We start from the raw sequence: 27,244 nt of genomic DNA, 5'->3' as shown, positions 1-27,244 counted from the left end.
GTAGCTCAAAACTTTGCATCAGTTTGCACAGACACGACCTCCTCATGACCTAATAAATTCAAATAATATTAGCTCTCACCCCCTTCATACTCTGCCCTCCATAAATATTTAATACACAGGGTTGTTTTTTTTTTTTAAAGAACTCTATATATTCAAAGAATTCTTAGCCCTCTGATTTTTCTAGTTTCTGGTTAATTTATGAAAGCTAATGTTAACTTTAATACCCAATTAAGGACTATGAAAGAGATTTTTAGTCAAAACTTTTCACCAGACAAAAAATTGGGTCTGCCTTTTTTTTTTGGGGGGGGGGGGGGGACGGGCGAAGTGAGAGTAGTGAATGGGGAGGAGAAAAGGATTATACCAAAAAAAGCATTATGTCCTATATTGTTAACTGGATCTAACTCTAAAAAGCCATTGACTCAAAACAATGTAAACAAAGACCATGGTTTCATTAAAAAAAAAAAAAAAATTATCTCCCTGTGATCCATCTATCACATCAAAGGGCAAATTTTGTATTTTCTGGATACATTAAATGTATTCAGGAAAATGGGGCAAACAGATAGATAAACATACTGACAGTAAACGGGCTTCCGAAGTGGTGCAGTGGTAAAGAATTTGCTTGCCAATGTTGGAAACGCAAGAGACAAAGGTTCAATCCCTGGGTTGGGAAGATCTCCTAGAGGAGAAAATGGCAACCTACTTCAGTATTCAGGATTATTCAGGAAAATCCTATGAAGAGAGCCGCCTGGTGGACCACAGTCCACAGCATCACAAACAGTCAGACATAAATGAGCACGTGTGAGCGCGCACACACACACACGATACTTCATTTAAATCATTTTCCATCTTCAGATGCACACAAAATTCAAAAGATGCAGAGTAAAACTGCGTGACTCCCTGACATTTACCCAAAGGAGCTGAAAACTGATGTCCACAAAAACCTGCACGCGGATACTGATAGCAGCTATATCTGTAATTGTCAACACTTAAAAGTAACCAAGATGTCCTTCAGTAGGTGAATGGATAAACTGATACCTCCAGACAATCGAACCTTTTAAGTGCTGTAAAAAAAAAAAAAAAAAGAGCTATCAAGCCACAAAAAGACATGAAGAACCTAAATACATATTTTAAGTGAAAGAAACCAACCTGAGAAGGCTACCTACTGCATGATTCCAACTATATGACATCTATAAAAGGCAAAACTACAGAGAGAGTAAAAAGATGAGTGGTTGACAGGGGATGGCAGGAGGGAGCAATGAACAGGTAGAGCACAGAGGATCCTTACAGTAGTGAAAACTACTCTATACACTATAATAGACACATGTCACTATACAGTCATCCAAACCCATAAACCGTACACCACCAAGAGTGAACTGTAGCATACACCATGGACTTTGGTGACAAAGACTTGTCGAAGTAGATTCATCACTGTTATAAGCACACCACTGTGGTGGAGACGCTGATAACAAGGGAGGCTGTGCATGGATGGAGCAAGGGGTATATGGGAAATCTCTGTACCTTACTCTCAGTTTTGCTCTGAACCTAGAACTGCTCTATAAACATAAAATCTTGTTTTAAGAAGTCTGTTGTTGTTTCTTAGTCGCTAAGTCATGTCTAACTCTTTTGTAATCCCACGGACCATAGCCCACCAGGTCTATGAGACTTCCCAGGCAAGAATACTGGAGTGGGTTGCCATTTCCTTCTCGAGGGGATCTTCCTGACCCACGGATCCAACCTGCATCTCCTGCAATGGCAGGCAGCTTCTCTACCACTGAGCCACCAGAGAAGCCCTAAAAAAATTTAAAATAAATAAAACTGCACAAATGAGCTGCTTTGTGTTTAAGAGAATGTTTAAAGAGGGGTTTTCTAATCAAATGGATAATTAGTGACATCACTGGAATGAACATTCTACTGATTAACTACTGAATCATGCTGTGTTCACATGGAATTTAAAAGCCCAGGTTAAGCTGGGTGAAGCGTGGCAACATGTTCCAAGTGGAAGACAAACTGAAAAATCAAAAATGAATGTGAGCGAGAGGGCCACACACTGCCAGGAGCAAGCATACTTGGCAGATAACTCACAGAGTGACAGAAGCAGAGTTCTATACCAACTCCCAAAGCCTGGTCTCAGAGACCATAAAAGAAATAATAAAAATAAATAACCTCTGTTTAATCTAACTAGTCAGTGTCTTGGCTGAATCAACTTTCTACTAGTAACCAATTCAGCAACAGAATTTATTTTTTAAGATTACTCTTGATCTCTGCTCTAACCCCATCTTTATTTAAAACTCATCATTATTTAGCAGATTTAGTTGGTAAGTAAAATGCCTCTCAACAGAATAGATCACAAACATGAAACGCTAATAAAATCTATTTCCCTAAAGAAAATGTACCCATGTAATTTATGACATGATTCATTAGAAAATAAATCATGAATGTCTTTTTATCAAAACAATGAGACTCTTACCAAATAAATCCCGTATCTAAAACACTCCATTATTCCCTAAATATCTGACTGATCATTTATATCTACCATACTTTAAATTTCCTTACAAAAAAAAAAAATCATACTTCTCAAAGCTGCCATTAAATAACACTGTGATTCAGACTGTCTCCAATTATAAAGGCAGAATATCAATAGTTTTAATTAGATATTTATACTTCATAAGTAGAATTAGGAAAAAAAAGTCCACCTTTCCCCATCCTAATTAATTATCCTTTCTATTAACCTATAATACACTCAGTATCTTCTTTTCTTCCTTTTTTTTTTATATAATATTCTAGGTCTACTCTTTGAACAACTTTTGAAAATATTTGTGAAGACTCTATATCCCTCAGTACACTGTTTCAACGAATACCACTTATATCTATATAATTTAAAAGTGCTTTTACATATATCTGTATTTCAACTGAAGAAAATGCACCAATTGACTATTTCATTTCAGATCTGACAATCATAAACTAGCCTGATTTCTGCATGATTACTGAATGCCTAAAATAAGCCAAGAAAATGCTCATGCTTGTATTTCACTAAAAATTTTCAGGGAAAAAATTGTTTATGGTCATTAACTCTGAAAACATTTATGAGCTACACAAACATCTTCCAAATTTTATAAAGAGGTAAACCTTCAACAGTTTGCAAGGTAGCAAAGCTTCCCACCAGTCTCTCTGTAACACAGTAACTTAATTACCTCCACACAATTTCACAATACAAAACTAGAAACAGTATGTGTTCCAAGCACTAACATATTTGCACTGCTGCTCCTCCTGGCATTCTCGTTCCTAACTGCATTACCACAAGACCCACCTGAAAGCTCTATTTCAACCAACCCCACCTGACTGGTGTCCTGAGTGGATAATGCTGGGCAGCAAATCCTACACCCTAAGTCACTGGAGAGAAGAGCCTAAAGAGTCCTAAAGGAACTGCCTTAGTCAGTTAATGCCAGAACATTCTGCTAAGAGGCTCCTCTGCAAAGGGCTGGGTGTGGGCCCTGGCTAGCTGACTTTATAGACCTGTGGCTTCCAAAGAGTGCAATGCTGACTAAAGTTTTTACAACACCCTCACCTTCATGTTCATGAAGGGAAAAGCCAAGAGACCTCCTCAGTGGCGTGTCTCCATTCTCCCTGGCTCAGAGACACACCTTCTCCCAAGTCTTCTGTACCTCTGGACTTGGCAACACGCCACAAACATACAGACACCGCATTCTCTCTCACACACACAATCATACCCACATACCCAGGCAACTCTCAAGATCATCCAATAATCTTTCACATTAAAGAAGTCACCTCACAACCCACTCAAAGTTCTTCGACAGCTCCCAGTGCACTCAGGACAAAAATCCAAAGTCTAAAGCATCACCTATGGAGCCCTGTGTCACTAACTGCTCTCATCACTTCAGCCACATTTCCAGCTGAGCTGTCTTCACAGTCTACCAATCCTCTACAATGAACTTTCAGCTCCTCAAATTTGTAGTGCCCTAACATTCAGTCCTTCACCCATGCTATCCCCTCTACCTAAAAGAAATCACTCTTCTATTTCCATTCTCTCTTAATCTTCCTACAGGTCTAGGCTGGGCAACACCCTCCAGGCTAGCTTCCTCTATCTCTTCTTCAACTGTAGTAGGTGCCCCTTCCAATACACCCTCAGTTCAGTTGCTCAGTCTTGTCTGACTCTGCAACCCCATGGACTGTAGCACGCCAGGCTTCCCTGTCCATCACCAACTCCCGAAGCTTGCTTAAACTCATGTCCATTGAGTCGGTGATGCCATCCAACCATCTCATCCTCTGTAGTCCCCTTCCCCTCCTGCCTTCAATCTTTCCCAGCATCAGGGTCTTTTCCAATGTGTCTAATGCACCCTACACCAAGCCGAATACACTCACTGTAACTAGTGTTTCACTGTTCTATGCCCCTTGCTCCCAGAGAACAGTGCCAGTGCTCCTCTTGTCTATTGTACCAGAGCCGCTCAAATATTTGCTAAATACATTCTAAGTTTATTTAACGAATGTAACTTAATATGAATGCAGCCCATAAATAAGGGAAACATGTCCAAAGTCAGTCATGATATAATGGAATCTAGGCAGCAATTTCCTTACACTTTCGTATAAAGTGCAAACTACAAATGCGTTTAGGAAAGGTTAAAACATTACACATTAAAAAGAACACCTTTCATCATAAATATATTAGTTTTTTTCCAACTCCTGTTAGTTCTTCCTTGGTGGTTCAGTAATAAAGAATCCATCTGCAAAGCAGGAAACTAGGGTTTGATTCCTGGGTCAGGAAGATCCCCTGGAAAAGGAAACAGCAACCCACTCCAGCATTCTTGCCTGGGAAATCCCATGGACAGAGGAGCCTGGCAGGCTACATACAGTCCATGGGGTTGCAAAAAAGTTGGACACAACTTAGTGACTTAACAACAAATAACAAATTCCTATTAGGCAAACTGTAGTTCATAAAAAGTATCATAATGAAAGTACCAAAAAAGCAGCTCTGGTTGCTTCTCGGACAAGTCTAGTATGAGTGTAACTAACTATTCCTCTCTACCACCAAACTCGCCTTCCATTACTCAGAACCTTGCTCAGTTTCTAAGTCCTGACATAGATCTTTTATTAAGGGTTCCACTTATAATAATGGTCCCAAGGACATAAACGTGTTGCCAGGAAATAGACCTGATACATCCTGGGCATTAGCTGCCACTGGCAGCTACTTTCTTTGAGCCACATGTCTTCTTATGAGTTACAATCTGAGGCTTGTGACACCAGATTTTTCCAGGGCAGCAGACTGATGTCATAAACGTGATGGTACTAAGCACTCTAAAGAGCTCACCAGCTCCACCCTGAAATCCCTGAATGCAAAAGGAAGCTTCCCATCTGTAAATAAAGCCTCAGTTTCCCCAGCTATATATAGAGAATGCTTCCCACTGAGATTTTTGTGGGAATTAGACAGCCTATGAAAGTACTTAGCAGGCAACACCATTATTATTTTCAAGTCAAAAAGACGGGGAGACTACAAAACCTAAGATATTTTCACATCTTCAGAACTTTTGATAATACCATAACTTATTTTTCGCTAATATCCTTTCAGCAGGAAATTTCTGTGAAACAAAAGGCAGAAAGATGAGGAAATGAGAATCGATTTTTTTTTTTTGGTCATAACCTTTGATTACAAACTCCACAGTAATCTACATTAAGATCCACTTTCTAATTTATCTCTGCACTCCCAAAAATCATAGCCTTAATTTCTACTTCAATCATCCCTAGGATCTGAAAGACAGTAAAGATATATCTTCAATACATCTTTCCAAAATGCTCTCACAAGAAATAATCATTTCCTTACTGCCTCTACGCACCTTCGAATATACTGAATCTTTGGAAAATAAAAAAGCTAAATCACAAAAGTTGGCTTTCAAGGTCTCCAGTTTCTTTCCAATAGACCTAGAGTCATGAGTTATAATGGAAGCACCTGTCGGGTAAAACGGGTGGCAATCCTTAAAACTCCAAGTGTAACAAGAACTTAAACTGTAATTACAGGTGGTAAAGTTGACTTCCCACCTCATACATTTTCACTCTAACACAGGATGGCCAAATAATAATATAAGCTGGCCAAGGTGAACATTTGTATCATTAAAAAAAGAAATGGAAGAGAATTTGAGCCAATTAAGCATACAGGCTCTCACGTTCCTAAGTCAAGCTGACTTGAGGTTTGTTGTTTTTTGTTTTTTGTTTTTGACAAGGAAATCTTACAGATCTTCTGAAACGTGTTTTGAATGAAGGTGAGAGACCTCAAGAGTCTTGTAACTTTACCCAAGCCTGGGTTCTGGGCTCAACTTTTTAAAATGGGTGACGTGTGAACAGCTTCCTAAAAGCAAATGGGACTAGGATATAATTTAGGAAGTGATGATGCAAGTCTCTGGGGGACAGGGAGGAGGGGAGGTGAAAAAGTCAGAGGAAATACCCTCCCGGTTCCTGGGGGCACCAACTCAAGACCAAGGAGGGAAGGAAGGACCGGCCTCCAAAAGCCGAGGAAAGGGGGCACCCCCAGCTCCAGCCGAAGGTGCCAATGCCGCCCCCTCACCCTTCCCGCGGCCCTGCCCCCCTCACCCGTGGCCCGGGAGGCCCCTTTCGGCCCGAGCCTCCGGCAGGCGAGTCCCCGAGGGTGGCAGCGCACCCCAGGCAGGGCCTTCTCGGCCCACCGCACCCCCCAGCTCTCCCGAACCTGGAGCCCCTCCCTGCAGGCCCGGCCTGGGCCCAGCCCGAGGGTTCCGGCCTCCCCGGGCCCCGAGGCCTGCCCTGGCAGCTCCGGCGCCCGCGCCCCGGCCCCCGCCCCCACCCGGCAGGGCACTCACCCCCAGAAGCCGCAGGGACAGCGAGGCGGCAGACTGGGCGCTTTGCTGCGCTCGCTCCCAGCGTCTCCCATGGTGCTCGGCGGCGGCGGCGGCGGCGGAGCTCGGCGGCGGCAGCGGTGGCAGCGGCTGGGCCTGGGCCCCGCTCGAAGGAGGCGGCGGCGGCGGCGTCGGGGGGCTCAGGGCGGGGGGAGGGGAAGGGAGCGGGCGGGCGCGAGTCCGGGGCTCCGAGCCGGGATTCCAGGCCGGTCAGCTGGAGGCGGGCCGCACCACTCGGCCTGCGGAGACAGGGGGTGGGGGTGGGGGGAGGCCTGGGAGGAGGCGAGGAGAGTAAGAGGGAGGGGAGCTGAGGAGGTGGGGCGTGCGGGTGAACCGAGGACCGCGGGGCGGGGAGGAGGGAAGACCCGGCGCCCTCGGCAGTTCCCACCGCCGCTCCCAGCCACAGCGATGTCCCGTGCGGCGGCGCTGGGAAGGACCTCAGGTCCCCCCCGCCGGCTCCGGCGTAGCAGCGGCCGCTGTGAAAGCCGCGGCCCCGCTCGCTCCTTAACACTCTCCCCTCCCCCGGAGGCTGCGCTGACCGGACAATGGCCGCTCCGCCCCCTCCCCGCCTTGAGCACCCCTCCCGAGGAGTCACACAATGGTCTCGCCCGGGGGGGTGAGGCGAGCCGCCGCCGGAGCCCGGCAGCTGATCAGCTGGGCGCCGGGCGTGCCACTTTGTTCAGCTCCTCAAAGGAAGAGGACGGGGCCGTGGGCAGAGCCGAGACCGCGGGGCTGTCACTCGACGACAGGCCTCGGTGGCTTTCGTATCCTTCGGGACTTTTAAGGTCTGAGGGAAACTTAACCTTCCCCCGCCCCGTGAAGAAGGGGAAAGCACGCTGCTGAGTACTCTGGGGCACGTTGCCTCCCCCGAAACGGGAGTGGTACGCCCCAAGCGAGGATGGGGGAGGAGCAGACTAGTTGTTTAAGGGTAAGTTGGGCCGGTCCCGGAGCGGCGGCCGAGCATCGCGCATGCGCCCGGAGACCCCGTAAGCCGGACCGGGGAGGGGCTCGGAGGAGCGTTTCCAAACCCGGAAGTGGGGCTCGGTCTTCTTGGGGCCGTCGGGGTCTTCAGCTAGCCGAGAGGTGCATGGACCCTGCTCTCCTGCCCTTGGGAGATGTCGGGGGGCATTTCTCAGTGAACTGCTAACCCCTGAAAAAATCTCTCTTCCTAGGTCTCCTACACCCAAGCTCACTCTTCCTGTTCCACCTGGAGAACTGGTCTCCCTTTGGCAGCGGTAAACTTTTGGGAATGTCCCTCCTCTCCTCCGCACCAGCAATGGAGAGGGGGCAAGAGGGTAGTGTCTGGGTCAGATTCCGTGCTCTTCTATGCCTATCGGTGTCCCCAGCCTTAGAGACACGAGTTCACTCCCTTTGCCGAAGCGAGGACAGCGTCTGTTCTTACTGGAGTGGACATTTTGGTTTTCGGAGGGGAACTATGGCCAAATCAGTGATGGAAATTTGGGAAGTGACCACAAAGTTTGAGCCACTAAAAAAACGAGTCCTTTAGCGCTCATTGTCTCTTAATCCTGAACCCATTCTAAGTTTCAGCCAGTCGTGAGCAGAAGGTAGTTATTGATGACTAATTTCAACAAGGAGCAAATTTCCACCAGATCTGGAGAAATGACCCAAAGCTGAGGCCCTTATGGGCGAACTTCTCAGTCCCTGGGAGGCTTCCTGTCTCTTTTTTTTTTTTTTTTTCCCTTGTTTTCTTTTCTCACAGTTCAGCATGTTCACAGGCGGACTTGAAGACCATTCACAGGGGCCTTGAACCCCTTTTCCTGGCACAGAGAGGAGGAGGGCTTGCCAGTTAACAACCACAAACCCTATTGTAAACAGACGTTGCTTGCTGTCCCCTCCTGCCCCTCACCAATTAAAGTTTTCTAAATAGTCACAATTATTTTAAGTTCAATGCTGCTGCTGCTAAGTCGCTTCAGTCGTGTCTGACTCTGTTGCGACCCCATAGACGGCAGCCCACCAGGCTCCCCCGTCCCTGGGATTCTCCAGGCAAGAACTGGAGTGGGTTGCCATTTCCTTCTCCAGTGCATGAAAGTGAAGTCGCTCAGTCGTGTCCGACAGCACTGAGCTCCCTCGCTCACAGCACTGGTATGAAATGCCCGTTTTGTTTGTGCATGCTCTGTGGACTTATTAAGGTTCTTGTTGCGTCTTCTGACTTCTAATAATCTGGGAGAGACATCAGTGAGCGGGCCTGAAGAGAGATCTTAGGGGCCCACCTACCTCCTATCTTGTAAATAGCAAGGATCCCACTTGGTTTAGCATTCCTCCTAAACAGGCTCTTACTGATAAAAACAGTTATTGCAAAAATCAAACCACGTAAAGCCAAAGTACTCCCCAAATGAAATGGTGATTTATTTTGCTTAATATTTAGTTTCGACTTTGTGGATTTTCACAAGACTTCAATAAATATTTCTGTCAAAAGCCTATAGAGTGGATGAAGTCATTTGGCACATCTAGCTATCAGTGAGCTTGTGTTTCCTTAAATCTTCACTTAAACTGACATAAAATTGCCACATTCATGAAAGATTTACAGCCTTTGAGTTTAACAAACTGAGATTAAGTGGGACTCTTGCTGTTAGCATCTTGACAACTTTCTATTGTATGTGGGGAAAAAAAAACCTAAAAGCAAAAGGAAATTTTTATGTAAAACATGATTGTCATCTTACAAACTGCTTGTCTACCTGTATGTTTGCCAGTTATTCAATTTAACAAGCATTTATTAAGTACCCAGTATGTACCAGGCATTTCCTAAGGCTCTGTCCCTCCTATTCCCCTCTGCCCCTTCCTTTGTTACCCAGCACACTTCTATTGCCCCTTCATTTATTTATTACCTCTATGTCTCCCGTACTCTGATCAGGCAGAATTGGTCCCTCCTTCTTCTGCCCAGATAGTCCCCATTATAGGCCTAGGAAATTTATATGTCTGTGTGTTCTCACAAAACCTAGCTCCAAAAGGACTAGCTCTTAGAAATTGCTGTTAATGTACCAACAACCAAGTGGGGTATTACCTAGATTAATTTTATTACCAAATACTGTTGTTTTATTTCTATATATACCTTTCTGTTAGTGCATGCTCTGTAGACTTGTGGGCTCCACCAGTCTCGGTGGGACTGCAGCAAACTCAATCAGTGTTTGTTGAATGAAAGAGCTAATCTGATAAAAGTCACTCTTAGTCAAGGCTCTTTTGTCTGCCAGTACAGAAACCTACTGAAACTTCTTTGTGAAAGAAAAAAAAATTAAGGAAATAATCTTACAGAACCCAAAGGCACAGAGAGCAACAAGATCTCACGAAGGACTGGAACAATGATTTAACTTACCAGCATGAAGCCCAGTAGGTATTCCTTCATTATCTCTTTTTCTCCCTGGTCAAATGTTGTTCTCTCTACAGAGCTGCTGCTTTCTTCTTTGCAGACTTGCCTTCACTGCTTCTCTGGGAACATAGTAGAACGTGGCTGTCCACGTTTACATATCCTCGCTTCCAGAACATGGCTGTCCAAGCTTACGTATCTTCATTTCAAGAACGAACAGAGATTGGGACTTCCCCGGTGGTCCAGAGGCTAAGACTCTGTGTTCCGAATTCAGGGTCCCTGGGTTCAATCCCTAGGTCAGGAAACGAGATCCTGCATGCTGCAACTAAATAATCCGTATGCCTCAAAGATCACAGATCCTAAGTGCTGCAACTAAGACCCAATGCAGCCAAATATTTTTTAAAAAAGAAATTGGAAATAGCCAAGAATTTAGAACTTGCAGAGATTAATTAGTATCTATAAACCTCACTTCCCAGGAGAAAGAACTTTATTGATCTAAATCATGACAGATTGTCTATTCCTCGTACAGTCTCCTTTAGCCAATGGAGCGTAATGTAGTCAGGGCTCTTTACTTTGTAATGCAAACATGGCTGCTAGAGGCCCACCCTTGTAGCCTACAGTTCTCAAAGAAGATCAGTGATATTCTTGGCAAAGATTCCAAAAGGTGTCTACCACAGACCAAAACAGGAATAAATGGGCAGCCTGAAATTGAAAAGCGTATAGAACAATGGACAAGTTCAAGAATTTTCCAACAAAGGAACTGCTATTTAAACTATTTCAGGCCTAAATTTAAATGGCACTCCCTCAAATAAGCCTTCACTAATACCCTGCACCAATTAAAATTATGTTACTCCATTTTTATCTTCTGTGGCACTCTCTTCCTTTGCAGCACTGTTCACAGTTTATAATTAAATATTTATTTGTCTCCTCTCCAAAGATCATGTCTGTTTACTGCTATATACATAATGCCCTGGGCATATTTGGTTGGCATTCAATAAATATTTGTTGAATGAATACAAAAGCACAATAATTTGTTCTATCAATGTGAGACTCATATATGAATTGGCATCCTAATCAGGCTATCCTGGGGAAACGTCTCCATCACCACTCAAATCACCTGAAGGCACTGAAGCTCACAGTGAACTTTTTTGTTACACAGCAGTTGTAAGAAATAAGACCCAGTGTTCATCTGCTTCCTCCTATTATCTTCCTGCTGCTGCTAAGTTGCTTCAGTCGTGTCCAACTCTGTGCGACCCCATAGATGGCAGCCCACCAGGCTCCCCCGTCCCTGGGATTCTCCAGGCAAGAACACGAGTGGGTTGCCATTTCCTTCTCCAATGCATGAAAGTGAAAAGTGAAAGGGAAGTCGCTCAGTCGTGTCCGACTCTTCGCAACCCCATGGACTGCAGCCCACCAGGCTCCTCCGTCCATAGGATTTTCCAGGCAAGAGTACTGGAGTGGGTTGCCATTGCCTTCTCTGTATTATCTTCCTAGCTGGCTGCTAACTCTTCATTTTTAGTTCCCAAAGTTTCTTTGTGAAGAACCCTTGAACCATTTCCTATAAAGTGCCCACTCAATTGGCCGAAAGCTCAGAGAAAACCTAAAAGTTCAGGACATCATCAAATTAGGGGACCAAAGTGTGGGGGGTAATTGGCAGAAGTGCTTTCGTCATAACTGTCTTGACTTTTCTACTGTAGATTACATTCCAAATGAACCTATAGTGTGACTCTTTGGAGTAGTTTGCAATCACCATTGGCCCAAAAGGAGCCATCTACATGGCCCGCAGGGTTTAGGAAAGGATAATATTAATGCTTCAGCTGCTCCTGAAGTACCAACCGAGGTTGTATATGAAAGATGTGATTCAAGGGCAGAGGCTCAGAAGGGCTTGTTGTTCAGTCACTAAGTCACATCCAGCTCTTTTCGACCCCATGGACAGCAGCATACCATGCTTCCCTGTTCTTCAATATCAGAGGAGCTGCTTTCTTGGTAACACTGAGTCCGAAGACCTTGGCCCTGAAAGTCACAACCTAAAAGGAGGCACAAGTAGAGACCTGAGACAAAACAGATGGTCCTCCAACTCTGATTCTAATCATTACCCCATGACCCTTAACTCCCAGTTCATACCCTTTCATCATTATCATTCATTCTTATTAGTGCCGATGTTCAATCCAAATTCTAGCCTCAGTCTTTATCCTCATCCTAATATTATCTGTAAAATTTAATCCTAGATTGTAAACCTAATCTCAACCCTAATACTCAGAGCTTAACAAGGCTCCTTGCCTTCCCACTGTCTTATTTTCCCTCGCTCTTCTGCTTGTATCCCTTGGCCCTGACCCACTCCAAGAAACGGAGAACTCTTTAATATCCTGAGCCACTGGGGAGATTGGGAACCAGTTTCATTAATCCTAAAAAAAGATCCTTGGGCTTTCAGGAAAGAGAAAGTGGATGAGTCTCTCACCTGCACAGGACACAGAAATCCTCCACAGTCACAACATGGCCTGTTGCCCAATTCAGGAGCTGCTTGGCCTCTGAAAGCCCGGCGGAGGTGGGGGGGGGGGGGTGGAGGGGGGGATGGGAAACGCAATCCAAGTATAGACTCAGGAACCTGTGGTACAGCTGGCCAAGAGCAGGAGATCTGACACCTTTCTGCAAAATGATCAGGTTAGATTAGAAGGGGGGATGGCAAACCATGTTCTCAGAGCAAGAATTCTGGTTTCTGCTCTCCTGCCTCACTTGAGTTTGGTTTTCCAAAGGGAAAAAAAAAAAAAAACTTTTTCTTTCTTTTCTTTTTTTTTTTAAGTTGCTAAGCCAGCCCCTCCCTGAGCTTCCTTCTGGCCCTCAAGTTTTCTGATGTGCAGTTGATTCTTTCAGTCACTTACGGTCCAGTTGGCATGGATAAACTCTCAGAGCCAAGGGAAAAGAAGAGCAACCAAGCATACCGTCTCCAGCTCTTCTCAGGAAACTAAAAATAAATAAAATGAAGAGTGTGATGGGGAGGAGAGGGGAGGAATGGAGAAAATGCTGCCATTTCACGTCCTCTGTTCTCTTGCTCGTGAAGCAATTGCTGATTTCCCTGCTGCTCACACCCGTCTTGGTGTGAAATTTGATTTTTACTGACTTTGAAATTTCAAGAATGGGAATATTGTTTTTCCCAGAAATACTTGACCTTTGTGGAGAAAAAAATTCAAATGATGAAAAAGTAAAAGTTCTTCCTAATACCACCCGCCTCCTCAGAGATATGCTTTGTTAACAGTTTGGTATATAGCTCTCCAGGCTTTTCATTTATATGTGAGTATATGAATGGGGTAATTCAACACATAGCATATTCTAGCTGATTATTTTTAACTTAGAAATATGTCTTTAACGTCTTCTATAATCTACGCATATAGCTTTGCAGTATTGTCTTATAGCTAAATGTATTAGGGTTCTCCAGAGATATATGTGATATATATATATGTATATACATGTACATACATATATGAGTGTGTGCTCACTCAGTCGTGTCCGACTCTGCGGCCCCACGAAGTGTGTAGCCTGCTGGGGTCCTCTGTCCATGGAATTTTCCAGTCAAGAATACTGGAGCAGGTTGTCATTTCTACTCCGAGGGATCTTCCTGACCCACCTTCTATCTACTAATGGTTAATATAATATGAAATCATATATAAAAATATATATGTTAGCCATATACGTGAGATTTTATTTATTATATCTATGAAGTATAATCATATATATTGTTATTTATTCATTTATTTATATTTACCATGTATGTAAAAAGAGATTTGTTATAAGGCGTTGGCTCATGCAATTACAGAGGCTGAGAAATCCCAGGATCTGTAGTCAAAAGACCTGAGAACCTGGAGAGCCAATCGCTTAAGTTCCAGTCTGAACCTGAAGACAGAAAACTCATGTCTCAGTTCAGAGACCATCAGGCAGAGAGTAAATTCCCTCCTGCTCAAATTTTGATCTATTCAGGCCTTTAACAGGTTGGATGAAGCCTCCCACATTGGGGAGGGCAATCTGCCTTACTCACTCTACTGATTCAAATGTTAATCTCATCCAGAAACATCCTCACAGACACACCCAGAATGTTTAACCAGATATCTGAGCAGTCCATGGCCAGGTCAGGTTGAAACATAAAATTAAACATCGCACTAAAATGACAGGCTCCAAAATCAAGTTGCCTAAGTTGGAATCAGCCTCCTACCAACTATAAGATGAGCCTCTAAGGGAATTCCTTAGCCTGTCTGTGCCTCAGTTTCCTCATTTATTACTGGAGAGCTTTTCACATGCCTAATTTCTCTTTGATGGCCCTACTTTTCCTGATCCCAGGCCTTCTCAGAGATGCACACACAAACTAGGCTTTGTTAGGAAGCCCTAACCTCTGGCCATAGAAATTCAGATTAGCTCATGGAGAACCAGGGCCATCCCTGGCCTGACTTGCAGTCTTTGCCTTCTGATAGAAAGTGTCCTTGGGCCCATGTAAGCCCAGAGCTTGATAGGGACCCTCCGCTTGGAACCAGGCCACCAAAAACCAAGACAAACAAAAAAAAATATCTTGAAAGACAGCTAGGTCCAGCTTTCTACTTTTATAAAAAATTTTACAAGGAATCTTCCCCTATAATCCTATTAATGTCTTGGATAAATTTTTTAGAAAAAGAATTGCAATACTGTTTAACATTTGTTTGTTTTCAGTAGCTAGGTCGTGTCTGACTCTTTGCAAAGCCATGGACTGTAGCCCTCCAGGCTCCTCTGTCCATGGGATTTCCCAGGCAAGGACACTGGAGTGGGTTGCCATTTTCTTCTCCAGGGGATCTTCCTAGACCAGGGATCAAACCCATGGCCCCTGCATTGATAAGCAGATTCTTTACCACTGAGCCATCAGGGAAGACCAATTTCCCTCCAGAAAGGCTGAACCAATTTATATTCCCTCCAACAGTGAGTAAGAAGACAGATTTCCCAGCACCTCAGTAGCACTGGGATATCATTACTCTTTCTAATCATTGCCAAAGTCAAAGGTAAAAAATGAAAACCCAATGGATGTTTTAATTTGCACTTTTGGGTTATTAATGAGGACCAGATTTTTTTAATATCATATTTTTATATCATATATGATATAAAAATAGTTGAATTTGAATCTGGATTTATTTTCATGTGCATCATGTATTTATAGCCTTGGTCAATTTTTCTACAAGGATTTTTTTTCTTATTTAAAACATTTATGTTGGGACTCCCCTAGTGGATAAGAATCTGCCTGCCACTGCAGGAGATACAAGCTCTGTCTCTGGTCAGGGAAGATCCCACATGCCATGGAGCAACTTAGTCCATGTGCCATAAATACTGAGCCAGTCCTCTAGGGCCCGTGAGCCACAACTACTTTGCCCCCACATTCTAGATAGAGCCCATGCTCCGCCACAAGAGAAGCCACTGCAAAAGAGTAGCCCCCACTCACTGCAACTAGAGAAAAGTCAGAGCAAAGCAACAAAGACCCACTGCATCCAAACACAAATTTTTTTAAAAAGACATTACTGTTGATGTTGAGAATATTAACCTTTTATCATATGTACGACAAATTATTTCACTGCTATTTATTTCTTAACTGTATCTAGACTTTTGATTTTCAGGAGTCTAAAATTCAGAGGAACTCTGCAAATGAACTTTGGCTAATGTTTGAATTGCCAACACACAGACACTTCTTTCTTAAGGCCTCTAGTTTATAGGTTAAAAAGAAAAGGAATTAAAGGGAAAAATGAAAGGGAAAAATACAGGAAATTGGAGGAGATGGGGGCAAGCACTGAGGGAAACCCCATCCCCCCAGGCCCCCAAATCTAGCTCATCTCAGGCAGGCTCAGCTCTGCCTCCTTGGGTCAGCCTAGCTCCTCAGCGCTCAGGTGCCAGTCCTGAGCTCCCTGAGGTGACTCACCCAGGATCTGCCTCAGCCTTTCTGATTTCCTGTCTAGAGGTGCAAAAACAGCCAGAAGTAGTGGCAGCATAATTCTGTCAGTCCCTGGAGATTGGCCTGAAGTTCCCCATCAAGTCCCTCGCTCAAGTTCGCAGACAGTATCTAGGAGAGACGACCACTACATGCAACCAGGCTGGGCTCCACGACCCAGTGGGAAGAACCAAAGGTCTTTGAGGAAGGTGGAGTGGTTAGGGAAAAGGCTTAGAATTCATTGTTAGGTTGAAATTAGGGAGAAAGCCAGCATTGGAAGGACTAGGCTGGGGAGTCAGGAGAAGGAATTTAGAATAATACCAAGCAGAACTGGTGGCTTAGGTAAATGGTTATGATTGGGGAAGAGGCTTAGATGTTTGGGATGGGGTTGAAAGGCAAAGGTTGGTGTCTTAGACTGGATTCCTTTCCCCCTACAAAAGCTGGCCCTGAAACAAGGATTGGGAGATACAGAGAATACTAATAGGGGTGGTGAAGTGGCCAATAAAGGGTGTGTCATCAAGCAGCTATCACTGGGAGTGGCTAGAGTTCTCCCAGTGACTAGTGACTAGTCCTGCAAAAACTTGATAAAATCACACCTTGGTGGTATCCTATCACACCTTAATGGTATCCCATCACACCTTAATTGTATCCCATCATACCTTAATGGTATCCCATCTGAGGGAGGGGAGGCTGAGTATTTACATATAGCACTTCAGTCAGCCTTGTGCTGGCAGAGCACAAGAAACAGCTTTCAGAGAAAGCCTTCAGGCAAAGAGGTGCAGAGACTGGCCTGGCCTGCAGTAATGGGATCATTCTGAAATGGTCTGTCCCGAGGGATATAGATGGGACACCTGCAGTGTCTGCCATAGCTGGAACAGTGTGCGTGTGTGTGTGTGTGTGTGTGTGTGTAGTTGTGGGGGGGGGGTTGATATTTGGTAAAATTATCCAGGGGTTTCTTCCTAAGGTTATAATTAATCCAGTAAAGCTAGTTACCTTCTGATTAGGAGTTAGGGAGCAGAGATAAGGTTACAATAGAATTAGAGAATTAGGGTTTGTTAAGGGCACTCAGAGGCTACTCATCACATCCATCCAAAGTTACCCAGCTAGCAGGTGATGAGCTGGAGCAGGATTGTGGCCTGGTCTGTGTTACTCCAAAGCCCATTAAGAGGACAGAGTGCAGGCCGGCCTAGGGAAGGGGGGAGGTGCCCGCTGGACCCATGCTGCCCGGGCTTCTCCCCTGCAGCCAGGGAACGGGGCGAGGAGGAGGCTGTGCAGCTGCCATCTGTTCTCTTGGCTCCACTGCCTGGCAACTGCCCACCCATGTCTGCTCCCTGCTTTGGAGGAGGACCATTCCTCCACAGCCCATCAGGCAGGATGAGGAACGGTGGCCCAGCCAAGGCCACACCGCATGATGGATTCAATGATTATGACTTTCTGATGTGGGGGCTGTTCAGTGGTGCAGCAGACCCAGTCCCATCTGCTGTATCTTTCTTTAGAGAGCTGCTGGAAAGAAAAATCTGCATACTGCTCATGCTAGAGTATGAGCGGGAGTGTGTTGTGTATATACACAGGCACAGGTGTGCACACAGGTGTGAACCTGGGTGTGTAGGGTGTGCATGTGCGCATGTGCACCCAGGTGTGGAGTTCAAAACCATCGCGGTTCTATTTCCTTCTCAGAGTTCATTTAGCAAATAAGTCATTGGTGAATAATAATGTGATCCTTTTTTTGGATAATTTCCACCTACAAGTAACTCTGGAAGGTGCTTTATGTACCTTGGTTATTGTGGTAAATATAAACCTTACAGCTACCATGCAAGAGAAATTTTATTTTCTTCATCCTGCAGATGAGGAGACTGAAGTATTGGGGGCTAAATTAGCTATCCAAAGACTTAATTTTTAAGTGGTAGAGTAAAGATTTGAGGGCTTCCCTCATAGCTCAGTTGGTAAAGAATCCACCTGCAATGCAGGAGACCCCAGTTCAATTCCTGGTCGGGAAGATGCAAGAGATAGGCTACCCACTCCAGTATTATTGGGCTTCCCTTGTGGCTCAGCTGGTAAAGAATCCACCTGCAATGTGGAAGACCTGGGTTCGATCTCTGGGTTGGGAAGACCCCCTGGAGAAGGGAAAGGCCACCCACTCCAGTATTCTGGCCTAGAGGATTCATGGACTATATAGTCCATGGGGGTCGCAAAGAGTAGGACAGGACTGAGCGACTTTCACTTTCAGGACTCGAGACCGTGACTCTGATTCCACAGTGCATGATAACTAATTTCCATCTCCTCCCAGATCTTCTCAGAATGAGAGTGAACAAATTACTGCTACACATGACAACAGGAACCATTCATATTAAATTAATGTTGAGCAAAAGGAGTCAGACGTAAAATACTTGATTCCAAAATGCATAATTCCATTAATGTAAAGCTCAAAATCAGACATAACTGATCTATGCTGTACAGGGTTAGGAGAATGGTTACCCTTGCAGAGGGCAGGTGATTATTGGAAGAAGGCACTAAAGGGACTTCTAGGGGCTAGGAATAGGTAATATAGCATATCTTGACTTGGGTATTGGTTACAAGGATGCATTCGGTTTATTCAGATTCGTTAATTACATATGTATGATTTATGTACTTTTCTGTGTGAATGTTTCACCTAAAAAAGAGCCCAAAATGAAAAAAAATATTTCCAGGGGTTTTGAGAGATTCAGAGAAAGAAAGCACCCCAAAACCTGCCTTTGTGATGGGGGCCTTAGGAAGCCCCTAGGCTATGGAATGGGAACGAGGGTTAAGGTTAGTGGACTCCAAGCTGAGTGCTCCAGGGGGCTGGCAAAAAGGCATGATAAGGATCTAGGAAAATTAATGATAGTTCTGAGTATATAGACCAGGACACAACAGAAAATTTCAAAGGTGGTTGTTATGTAGTGGCCAAGAGAAGATTGTGGCCTTTTGACTGTGGCTCAACAGACCTAGGTGGATGTCCTGGCTCTATCCTCTACTGCCCAGTGAACTAGATAGAGCCGTTCATCCTCTGGGAGTTGGTTACCTCCCCTGCGCAATGGGTCACTGAGACCACAGCCTGCTATGAGTATTAAATGATGCGATATAGTTAAAACACTGTCACGGAGCATGGTTCCTGGCAGGCATTCCGCAAAGGTGTGTTTCGAAGGTGGAGGAAAAGATGCTCTGGCATCTGAGAGCTCCCTTAAATATCAGGAGGTCTGGAAGGTGGAAGATGCCTCACATTCACTCTGGGTATCTGAAGCCAGAACAGAGTAATGGATCATCCATGAGTTAGGACCTGGTCTGTGATGGGAGGGAAGAAGTCAGATCTCAGAACAGAGTAATGGATCATCCATGAGTTAGGACCTGGTCTGTGATGGGAGGGAAGAAGTCAGATCTCAGCCGTGGCAGCTAGGACAAACTGATCCACTCGGCAGCGAAAGTCCTGCTGCAGAGATTCTAGGAAAGAGAGCCAGGAAAAGGATCCTGGCTTAGGGCAGCAGGGAGAGGTTTCTAGATTGGGAGCCTAGCCAGAGAGGAAGTTTGGGGGAGAACTATCTGATATAATGGAGGCTTATGAAACTGTGTGCTATAAGCTCTTCCTCTAGGAAAGTGTTTGGAGTCTACCCCTCAAATTTTTTCCACAATATACAGAGATTGGTAAAATGTGTCCTAAAAACTGGTGAAAGAGGACTTCCCTGGTAGTGCAGTGGCTACGATTCCGCATTCCCAGTGCGGGGGGTCCGGGCTCAGTCCTTGGTCAGGGGACTAGATCCCACATTCTGAGACCCACTGCCACCAAATAAACGAAACAATAAGCTGATGAAGGAACCAAGTTTAGCCACACTGAGAGAGCAGGAACCCTCTGAAAACACAGCTGACAGATGAGGTATCTAAGAAAGAACTTTCTGACTCACCCCCTAACTCAACCACCAGCTACCCCAAAAGGCTTCCTGCCTGGTGCCCCACTTAGAAATCTGCACTTTCTCTTTCATACTCCTGAGGCATACTCCACACACTGCCTATGGGCCTATGGGCCATGCTACCTGGAGAAGGGAAACAGGCTTGTGTTATTTTTCTGCTTATAACGTAAAACCCAAATAATAGTCTTAGACATGACAGCAATTTATTTCACCTTCATTTAAGAGAAGTCCAGAAAAACTTGTGCTTTGAAAAGTACCATCAGTGACTTCCCTGGCAGTCCAATGGTTGAGGCTTCGCCTTCCAATGCAGTGGGTGTGGGTTCGACCTCCGGTCAGGGAGCTAAGATTCCACATGCCTTGTGGCCAAAAACCAAAACATAAAACAGAAGCAATACTGTTCACAATTTCAATAAAGACTTTTAAAATGGCCCATATCAAAAAACCCTTTAAAAAAATAGATACCATCAAAAACATGAAAAGACAAGCCATTGACTGGGAGAAAATATTTGCAAATCATATGTTTGATAAAGAGCTGGAATCTAGAATATATAAAGAATACTTGAAACTCAATAATAAAAAGACAAACAATCCAGTTTAAAAATGGACAAAGGATTTGAACAGACATTTCACCAGCGGAGATATACATCTTAGTCATTCAGTTCAGTTCAGTCGCTCAGTTGTGTCCAACTGTTTGTGACCCCATGAATTGCAGCACGCCAGGCCTCCCTGTCCATCACCAACTCCCGGAGTTCACTCAGGCTAACGTCCATAGAGTCAGTGATGCCATCCAGCCATCTCATCCTCTGTCGTCCCCTTCTCCTCCTGCCCCCAATCCCTCCCAACATCAGAGTCTTTTCCAATGAGTCAACTCTTCGCATGAGATGGCCAAAGTACTGGAGTTTCAGCTTTAGCATCATTCCTTCCAAAGAAATCCCAGGGCTGATCTCCTTCAGAATGGACTGGTTGGATATGGGGTAGCTGCCCGAACTAAATGCGCCGGTCGCAGCCACCCACGCTGAATCTCTTAGTCATTAGAAAAATGCAAATCTAAAAAAGACTGGATATGTGTTCATGTATAACTGATTCACTTTGCTGTATAGCAGAAACTAACACAACATTGTAACTCAACTATAGTGCAATAAAAAAATTCAAAAATTAAATAAGATGCAAAAATATATTGTACAGCACAAGGAATATAGCCAATATTTTATAATAATAATTTAGAAAAACACAATGACATACTACTCACAACCACTAGTATGCCTATAAGCAAAAAGCCAGACATTAACAGGTCCTGGAGCATATGCAGGAAAACTGGGACTCTCATACATTTCGGAAAGGAAGGTAGAAAGGCTCAGCCACTTTGGAAAAGAGTTTGGCAGTTTCTTAATAGGCTAAACATTTGTTTACTATAGAACGCAGCAATTCTACTACTAGAATCTACCCACCAAGAAAATAAAAATATATGTCTGCACAGACTTGTAGAAAAATATTCAAATAGCCAAATAGTAGCCAAAAAGTGGAAATAACCCAAATATTCATTAATTGGTTAATGATATATCTCTCTATTAGAATATGATTCAGCAGCAAAAGGAAAAAAGCACTAATACCTCCTACAATGTGAGTGAATGTCCAAAACATTACGGTCAGGGAAAAATGCAGAAGTCTACATATTCATGATTCCATTAATATGAAATGCCCAGAAAAGGCAAATCCATAGAGGAAGAAAGTAGATTTGTGGTTGCCAGAGACTGGGTAGGAATGAAAGCCAATGAGCAGAAAGGCTGTATTGAGGATTGCACAACTCTGTAACTTGTTAGTCTGGTGGTTCTCTAGTGTTTGTTCATTTTTATTGAGGTGTAATGTACATATAAAAAAGTACACAAACCCTAAATGACCAGTTTGATTGACATCCCCTCACACACATGTATACCCTGGCATAACCACCATCCAGATCAAGTGAACATCTCCGGTACCCCAGAAGGCCCATCCTAGCCAGTCCCCCACAAAACCTAACACCACCACTAACAAAACCTCCTAACCGCCATTCTGACTTGTCACCGTAGAGGAGTGTTGCCTGTTCCTAGAACAATACCACCTAGAGTGCACACTCCGTGGGTGTCACCCTCCATTTCTACTCTCATGTGGCCCTTAATGTTGACCCTGGGCTCCTCGGCCACTATCTTCTTATTGCAACACTCTGCTCCACACTGGACATCACCCGTCTTGTCTTTCTTCATCCCCTCGAAGTGCCACTAACACATCATGATGATGTTGATTTTTACTGAAGATTTGGAGTCAATTGGGAGAACTATAACACAGGATAGAAAACAACCTGAAGTTCCCTGGTAGGTGTCACGAGCCCTAGAAGTGCACTGGCCACCCTCTGTCATTGGGTGGGTTCTCCCAGGTCCCTTCATCATGTGATTGTCTGTCCCCTGCCCCATGTTGTTATGCAAAACAGTTTCGTTAGCCTACAGGCCAGGCCGAGCACCCACTCTTTCCTGCCAAAATCACCTATGGAAAAAAAAAAAAAAATCACCTATGGAGACTCATCAAAGTGTTTTCCTGAATGAAAGAACCTCCTATTCAGGAAGTAGAAGAGACTGTATCGGCTTTCTCTTAAATAGCGCTTTGGTTTTTCCTGCTTTAGTCTCATTTTAAAGATGAAGAAATTGAGACCCGCAGAGGATAAATAACTTGCCCTGATCAAAAAGCTCTTAATGGAAATAAAACTGGAAATTGAGCCCTGACTCCAACGTCCACAAGGTGACTTGTTCATCTCTGATCCCTAGAATTTAGCCAAGTGTCAGAGATCAATTAACGCTTGCTGTAGTTGAACTGAATTAAAGGATGGATTTGCGGGAGGAATGTACCCTAGGCCTTCGTAGGAGAGCTGGAGAGGAGAAAGGGCAAACTGTTTAAGGAGTTGGCTGATGGCAGAAAAGGGGGCGGGGACAGGGTCCTCTGGCTTCCAGGGAGGGAGCTGCCCCTCGCTGCTTGCTCCCATCTCCTGCCCAGCCTTCCAGGGGGGCCGTGCTCTGGGCAGAACCCGCTGCCATCATTCATCAAGGTCTGGCAGCCTGAGGAAGCTCAGGGCTTATCCTGTAGGACACTTTCAATCAACTTCAGTTCAGTGTATTCCCTCTAAATGACTCTGAAATGTAAATAAAATTAAATTAATGCTACTGTATTTGTCTCTGGTTAGGGTTGTAACGGGCTCCAGTAATGCCGCCCCTGAGATCAGCCGTGGGGAGAGAAGCCCAGACAACAGCAGTGCGACCAGCTTTGTGTCCCCCTTACCCAAGTCCCCCCTACATCCTCCCTGTTCTGGAAGGCCCCTCATCACCCTCTCTAACTTTTGGATCTTTGGAATAGAGTGGAATGGCTTTTTCTTTGCCCATCAAGCTAAGAGCCACAAATGGCCTCCTCACCAGGACTTGATCCCCGGGTCTACTCACCCCTCCACAGCCTGGGCCCTGTTGCTCTAGACTGGGGTTTCTTAACCTCAGCACTGTTGACATTCTAAGACCGATCATTCATTTGTGGGGGTTTGTCCTGTGTCTACCCACCAGATGCCAGCAGCTGCCACTCTCCCAGCTGTGATAATCAAAAATGTCTCAAGGAGGGGAGTGGGGGGACTAGAGGAAGGGGGAAGTGTGAGGGAGAGGGGCTACACAATTCTGTGATGTCGGGACTTCCCTGGTGGTCCAGTGGCTAAGACCCTCTAGCTCCCGAATTTGGGGACCTGGGTTGGATCCCTGGTCAGGGAACTAGATCCCACTAAGAGTTCGAATGCTGCAATTAAAGATCCCAAGTGCTGCAAATAATAAGCCTAATAAGCAAAAAGAGCTTCATGACCCAGATAATCATGATGGCGTGATCACTCACCTAGAGCCAGACATCCTGGAATGTAAAGTCAAGTGGGCCTTAGGAAGCATCACTATGAACAAAGCTAGTGGAGGTGATGGAATTCCAGTTGAGCTATTTCAAATCCTGAAAGATGATGCTGTGAAACCGTTGAACTCAATATGCCAGCAAATTTGGAAAACTCAGCAGTGGCCACAGGACTGGAAAAGGTCAGTTTTCATTCCAATCCCAAAGAAAGGCAATGCCCAAGAATGCTCAAACTACTACACAATTGCACTCATCTCACACGCTGGAGAAGGAAATGGCAACCCACTCCAGTATTCTTGCCTGGAGAATCCCATGGACGGAGGAGCTTGGTGGGCTACAGTCCGTGGGTCACAAAGAGTTGGACACGACTGAGCGACTTCACTTTCACACGCTAGTAAAGTAATACTCAAAATTCTCCGAGCCAGACTTCAGCAATACGTGAACTTCCAGATGTTCAAGCTGGTTTTAGAAAAGGAAGAGGAACCAGAGATCAAATTGCCAACCGCTGGATCATCGAAAAAGCAAGAGAGTCCCAGAAGAACATCTATTTCTGCTTTATTGACTATACCAAAGCCTTTGACTGTGTGGATCACAATAAACTGCAGAAAATTCTTCAAGAGATGGGAATACCAGACCACCTGATCTGCCTCTTGAGAAACCTATATGCAGGTCAGGAAGCAACAGTTAGAACTGGACATGGAACAACAGACTGCTTCCAAATAGGAAAAGGAGTACGTCAAGGCTGTATATTGTCACCCTGTTTATTTAACTTCTATGCAGAGTACATCATGAGAAACGCTGGGCTGGAAGAAGCACAAGCTGGAATCAAGATTGCTGGGAGAAATATCAATAACCTCAGATATGCAGATGATACCACCCTTATGGCAGAAAGTGAAGAGGAACTAAAAACCCTCTTGATGAAGGTGAAAGAGGAGAGTGAAAAAGTTGGCTTAAAGCTTAACATTCAGAAAACGAAGATCATGACATCTGGTCCCATCACTTTATGGGAAATGGATGTGGAAACAGTGTCAGACTTTATTTTTTGGGGGCTCCAAAATCACTGCAGATGGTGACTGCAGCCATGAAATTAAAAGACGCTTACTCCTTGGAAGGAAAGTTATGACCAACCTAGACAGCATATTAAAAAGCAGAGACATTACTTTGCCAACAAAGGTCCGTCTAGTCAAGGCTATGGTTTTTTCCTGTGGTCATGTATGGATGTGAGAGTTGGACTGTGAAGAAAGCTGAGTGCTGAAGAATTGATGCTTTTGAACTGTGGTGTTAGAGAAGACTCTTGAGAGTCCCTTGGACTGCAAGGAGATCCAACCAGTCTATCCTAAAGGAGATCAGTCCTGGGTGTTTTTTGGAAGGACTGATGCTAAAGCTGAAACTCCAGTACTTTGGCCACCTCATGCGAAGAGTTGACTCATTGGAAAAGACCCTGATGCTGGGAGGGATTGGGGGCAGGAGGAGAAGGGGACGACAGAGGATGAGACGGCTGGATGGCATCACCGACTCTATGGACGTGAGTCTGAGTGAACTCCGGGAGTTGGTGATGGACAGGGAGGCCTGGCGTGCTGCGATTCACGGGGTCTCAAAGAGTCGGACACGACTGAGTGACTGAACTGAACTGAACTGAATAAGCAAAGAAATAAGTAAAGTCATTTGCTCCTAAAAAAAAAAAAAAAGTCCTATGGAGTCTTTTCAGTCTCCACCGAGTTGATCTATCCTGCTTCCCCATTCAGTTTCTTAAAGCGTATTAACATTGTACTGGAAGTGGTAAATGACCTTCCAGCCTTTGGACTGAACACCAGGAACCCTGACCTCGTCCATCCAGAAGCCTCTCTCCACGGCCTCACACTCCAGTCCCCAGTTTACCTAGCCCAGCCTCAAGGACTACCCACCAAGAAACCAACAAAGGGGTTTTCCTTGAGTACCAATTTCTCTCCAAAATTTCTCCATTGGTGGAGATGCCCCAAGTGAAGGACTTCTCAATAAATTTGGGATTTCCCATGAAGGAAGCAATTTCTTACTGACAGGATTCCCAAACTCATAGAAACTCATAGAAATAAAGAACAAAATGTGGTTGCTAGAGGCTGGGGAGTGGGAGAAATGGGGAAATATTTATCAAAGGATATAAACTTCTACCTATAAAATGAACAAATTCTGGGAATCTAATGTGAAACATAGTGACAATAATTAATAATACTGTATTATATACTTGAAATTTGGTAAAAGAGTAGAACTTAAATTTTATCACCGTGAAAAATTCTCATTATTGAGGGGATAGAGGTGTTAACTAACACTATTGTGGAAACTTCCCTGGTGGCTCAGACAGGAAAGAATCTGCCTGCAATGCAGGGATCAGGTTCGATCCCTGGATCAGGAAGATCCCCTGGAGAAGGAAATGGAAACCCACTCCAGCATTCTTGCCTGGAGAATCCCATAGACAGAGGAGCCTGGTGGGCTACATAGTCCACGGAGTCACAAAGAGTCGGACCCGACTGAGTGACTAACACTTTCACTTTTCATTGTGGAAATCATTTCCCAATATTTTTACATTTCAAATCATCACATTGTACACTTTAAACTTGTATAGGTTATATGTCAATAATAGCACAATAAAGCTGGGAAAATGTGGGTGGGGGGAGGATATTGTACTTTATACCCCAATAACCTAAAAAAAAAAACCAAAACAGAAAGAAGTAGGCCCCCAACACTTTTTAAAGACTGGGCTGTTAGAATTCTTCAATTTCTTCCTAGTACTTAACTGCCCATGGGGTAAGGGGCCCAGGAGGGGGCAATTTGGGGGCTGGTGGAAAGCTCTCCCACCCCCACCAACACCCCCTCCCCCACACCCCCAAGTCATGCCATGCTCCGTGGGAGCTGGGAAGGGAGAGGAGCTTTAACCTCCAGGGTTCAGAAGTCCTAATAGCAAAGGCAATGGCAGTGAACATGCCTGGGGTGGGGAGCGGGCGGTTGGGGAGGAGGGACAAGTCCCCTCTACTCTGGTCCTGCCACCTCACTTAGCCAGCTGTGGGAAAACAATCTGGGATTTTTAACTCTATTTATAGATCTCTTAAAGCTTTCATGTGGTCCTAAAGAAGTCCTCCCAGAGCATTCCAGCTTACACAGAGGAAATCAAAGAAAATGAATTAGAATCACAGGACAAATCCTGAGCCCATAAGTCTAGAAGCCTGGAAGACTCCCCACTTCCTACTGTAGTTATTACCACAAAAAGAATTAAAATCCCATCCCCTACCCTTGGATTTCATCAAAATCTGATTTCTGCATACGT

At 44.6% G+C, this 27,244-nt stretch overlaps 1 protein-coding gene and 1 long non-coding RNA gene across 13 annotated transcripts in view; one reads left to right on the top strand and one right to left on the bottom strand.

The window, feature by feature from the left end:
* ZFAND3 (zinc finger AN1-type containing 3) overlaps nucleotides 1–7,114 on the bottom strand; it is a 324,986-nt gene extending 317,872 nt beyond the window's left edge. For all 5 annotated transcript variants that reach the window (XM_086371551.1, XM_086371553.1, XM_086371552.1 and 2 more), the window contains exon 1: nucleotides 6,843–7,114. In XM_086371551.1, the coding sequence (XP_086227677.1) occupies nucleotides 6,843–6,913 (71 nt within the window). In that variant the 5' untranslated portion in view covers nucleotides 6,914–7,114. The remainder of the gene's footprint in view (nucleotides 1–6,842) is intronic.
* Nucleotides 6,409–11,136, top strand: LOC147346723 (uncharacterized). 8 transcript variants are annotated; one of them, XR_015153172.1, is made up of 5 exons: nucleotides 6,409–6,550; nucleotides 8,051–8,113; nucleotides 8,919–8,981; nucleotides 10,093–10,223; nucleotides 10,304–11,136. It is a non-coding gene; the product is annotated as an uncharacterized LOC147346723 (long non-coding RNA). The 8 variants fall into 8 exon arrangements; XR_015153170.1 differs by lacking the exon at nucleotides 6,409–6,550 and adding an exon at nucleotides 7,790–7,961; XR_015153173.1 differs by lacking the exon at nucleotides 6,409–6,550 and adding an exon at nucleotides 7,790–7,961 and having other exon boundaries at nucleotides 10,088–10,223.
* Nucleotides 11,137–27,244: the final 16,108 nt, after the last annotated feature.

Source organism: Bos grunniens, chromosome 23, assembly GCF_055505025.1.
Source record: "Bos grunniens cultivar Pamir isolate PY7600 chromosome 23, Bosgru_T2T1.0, whole genome shotgun sequence".
Classification (NCBI taxonomy): Eukaryota; Metazoa; Chordata; class Mammalia; order Artiodactyla; family Bovidae; genus Bos; species Bos grunniens.
Note: the sequence above shows the minus strand (reverse complement) of the source record. Positions and strands in the feature narration are given on the sequence as shown.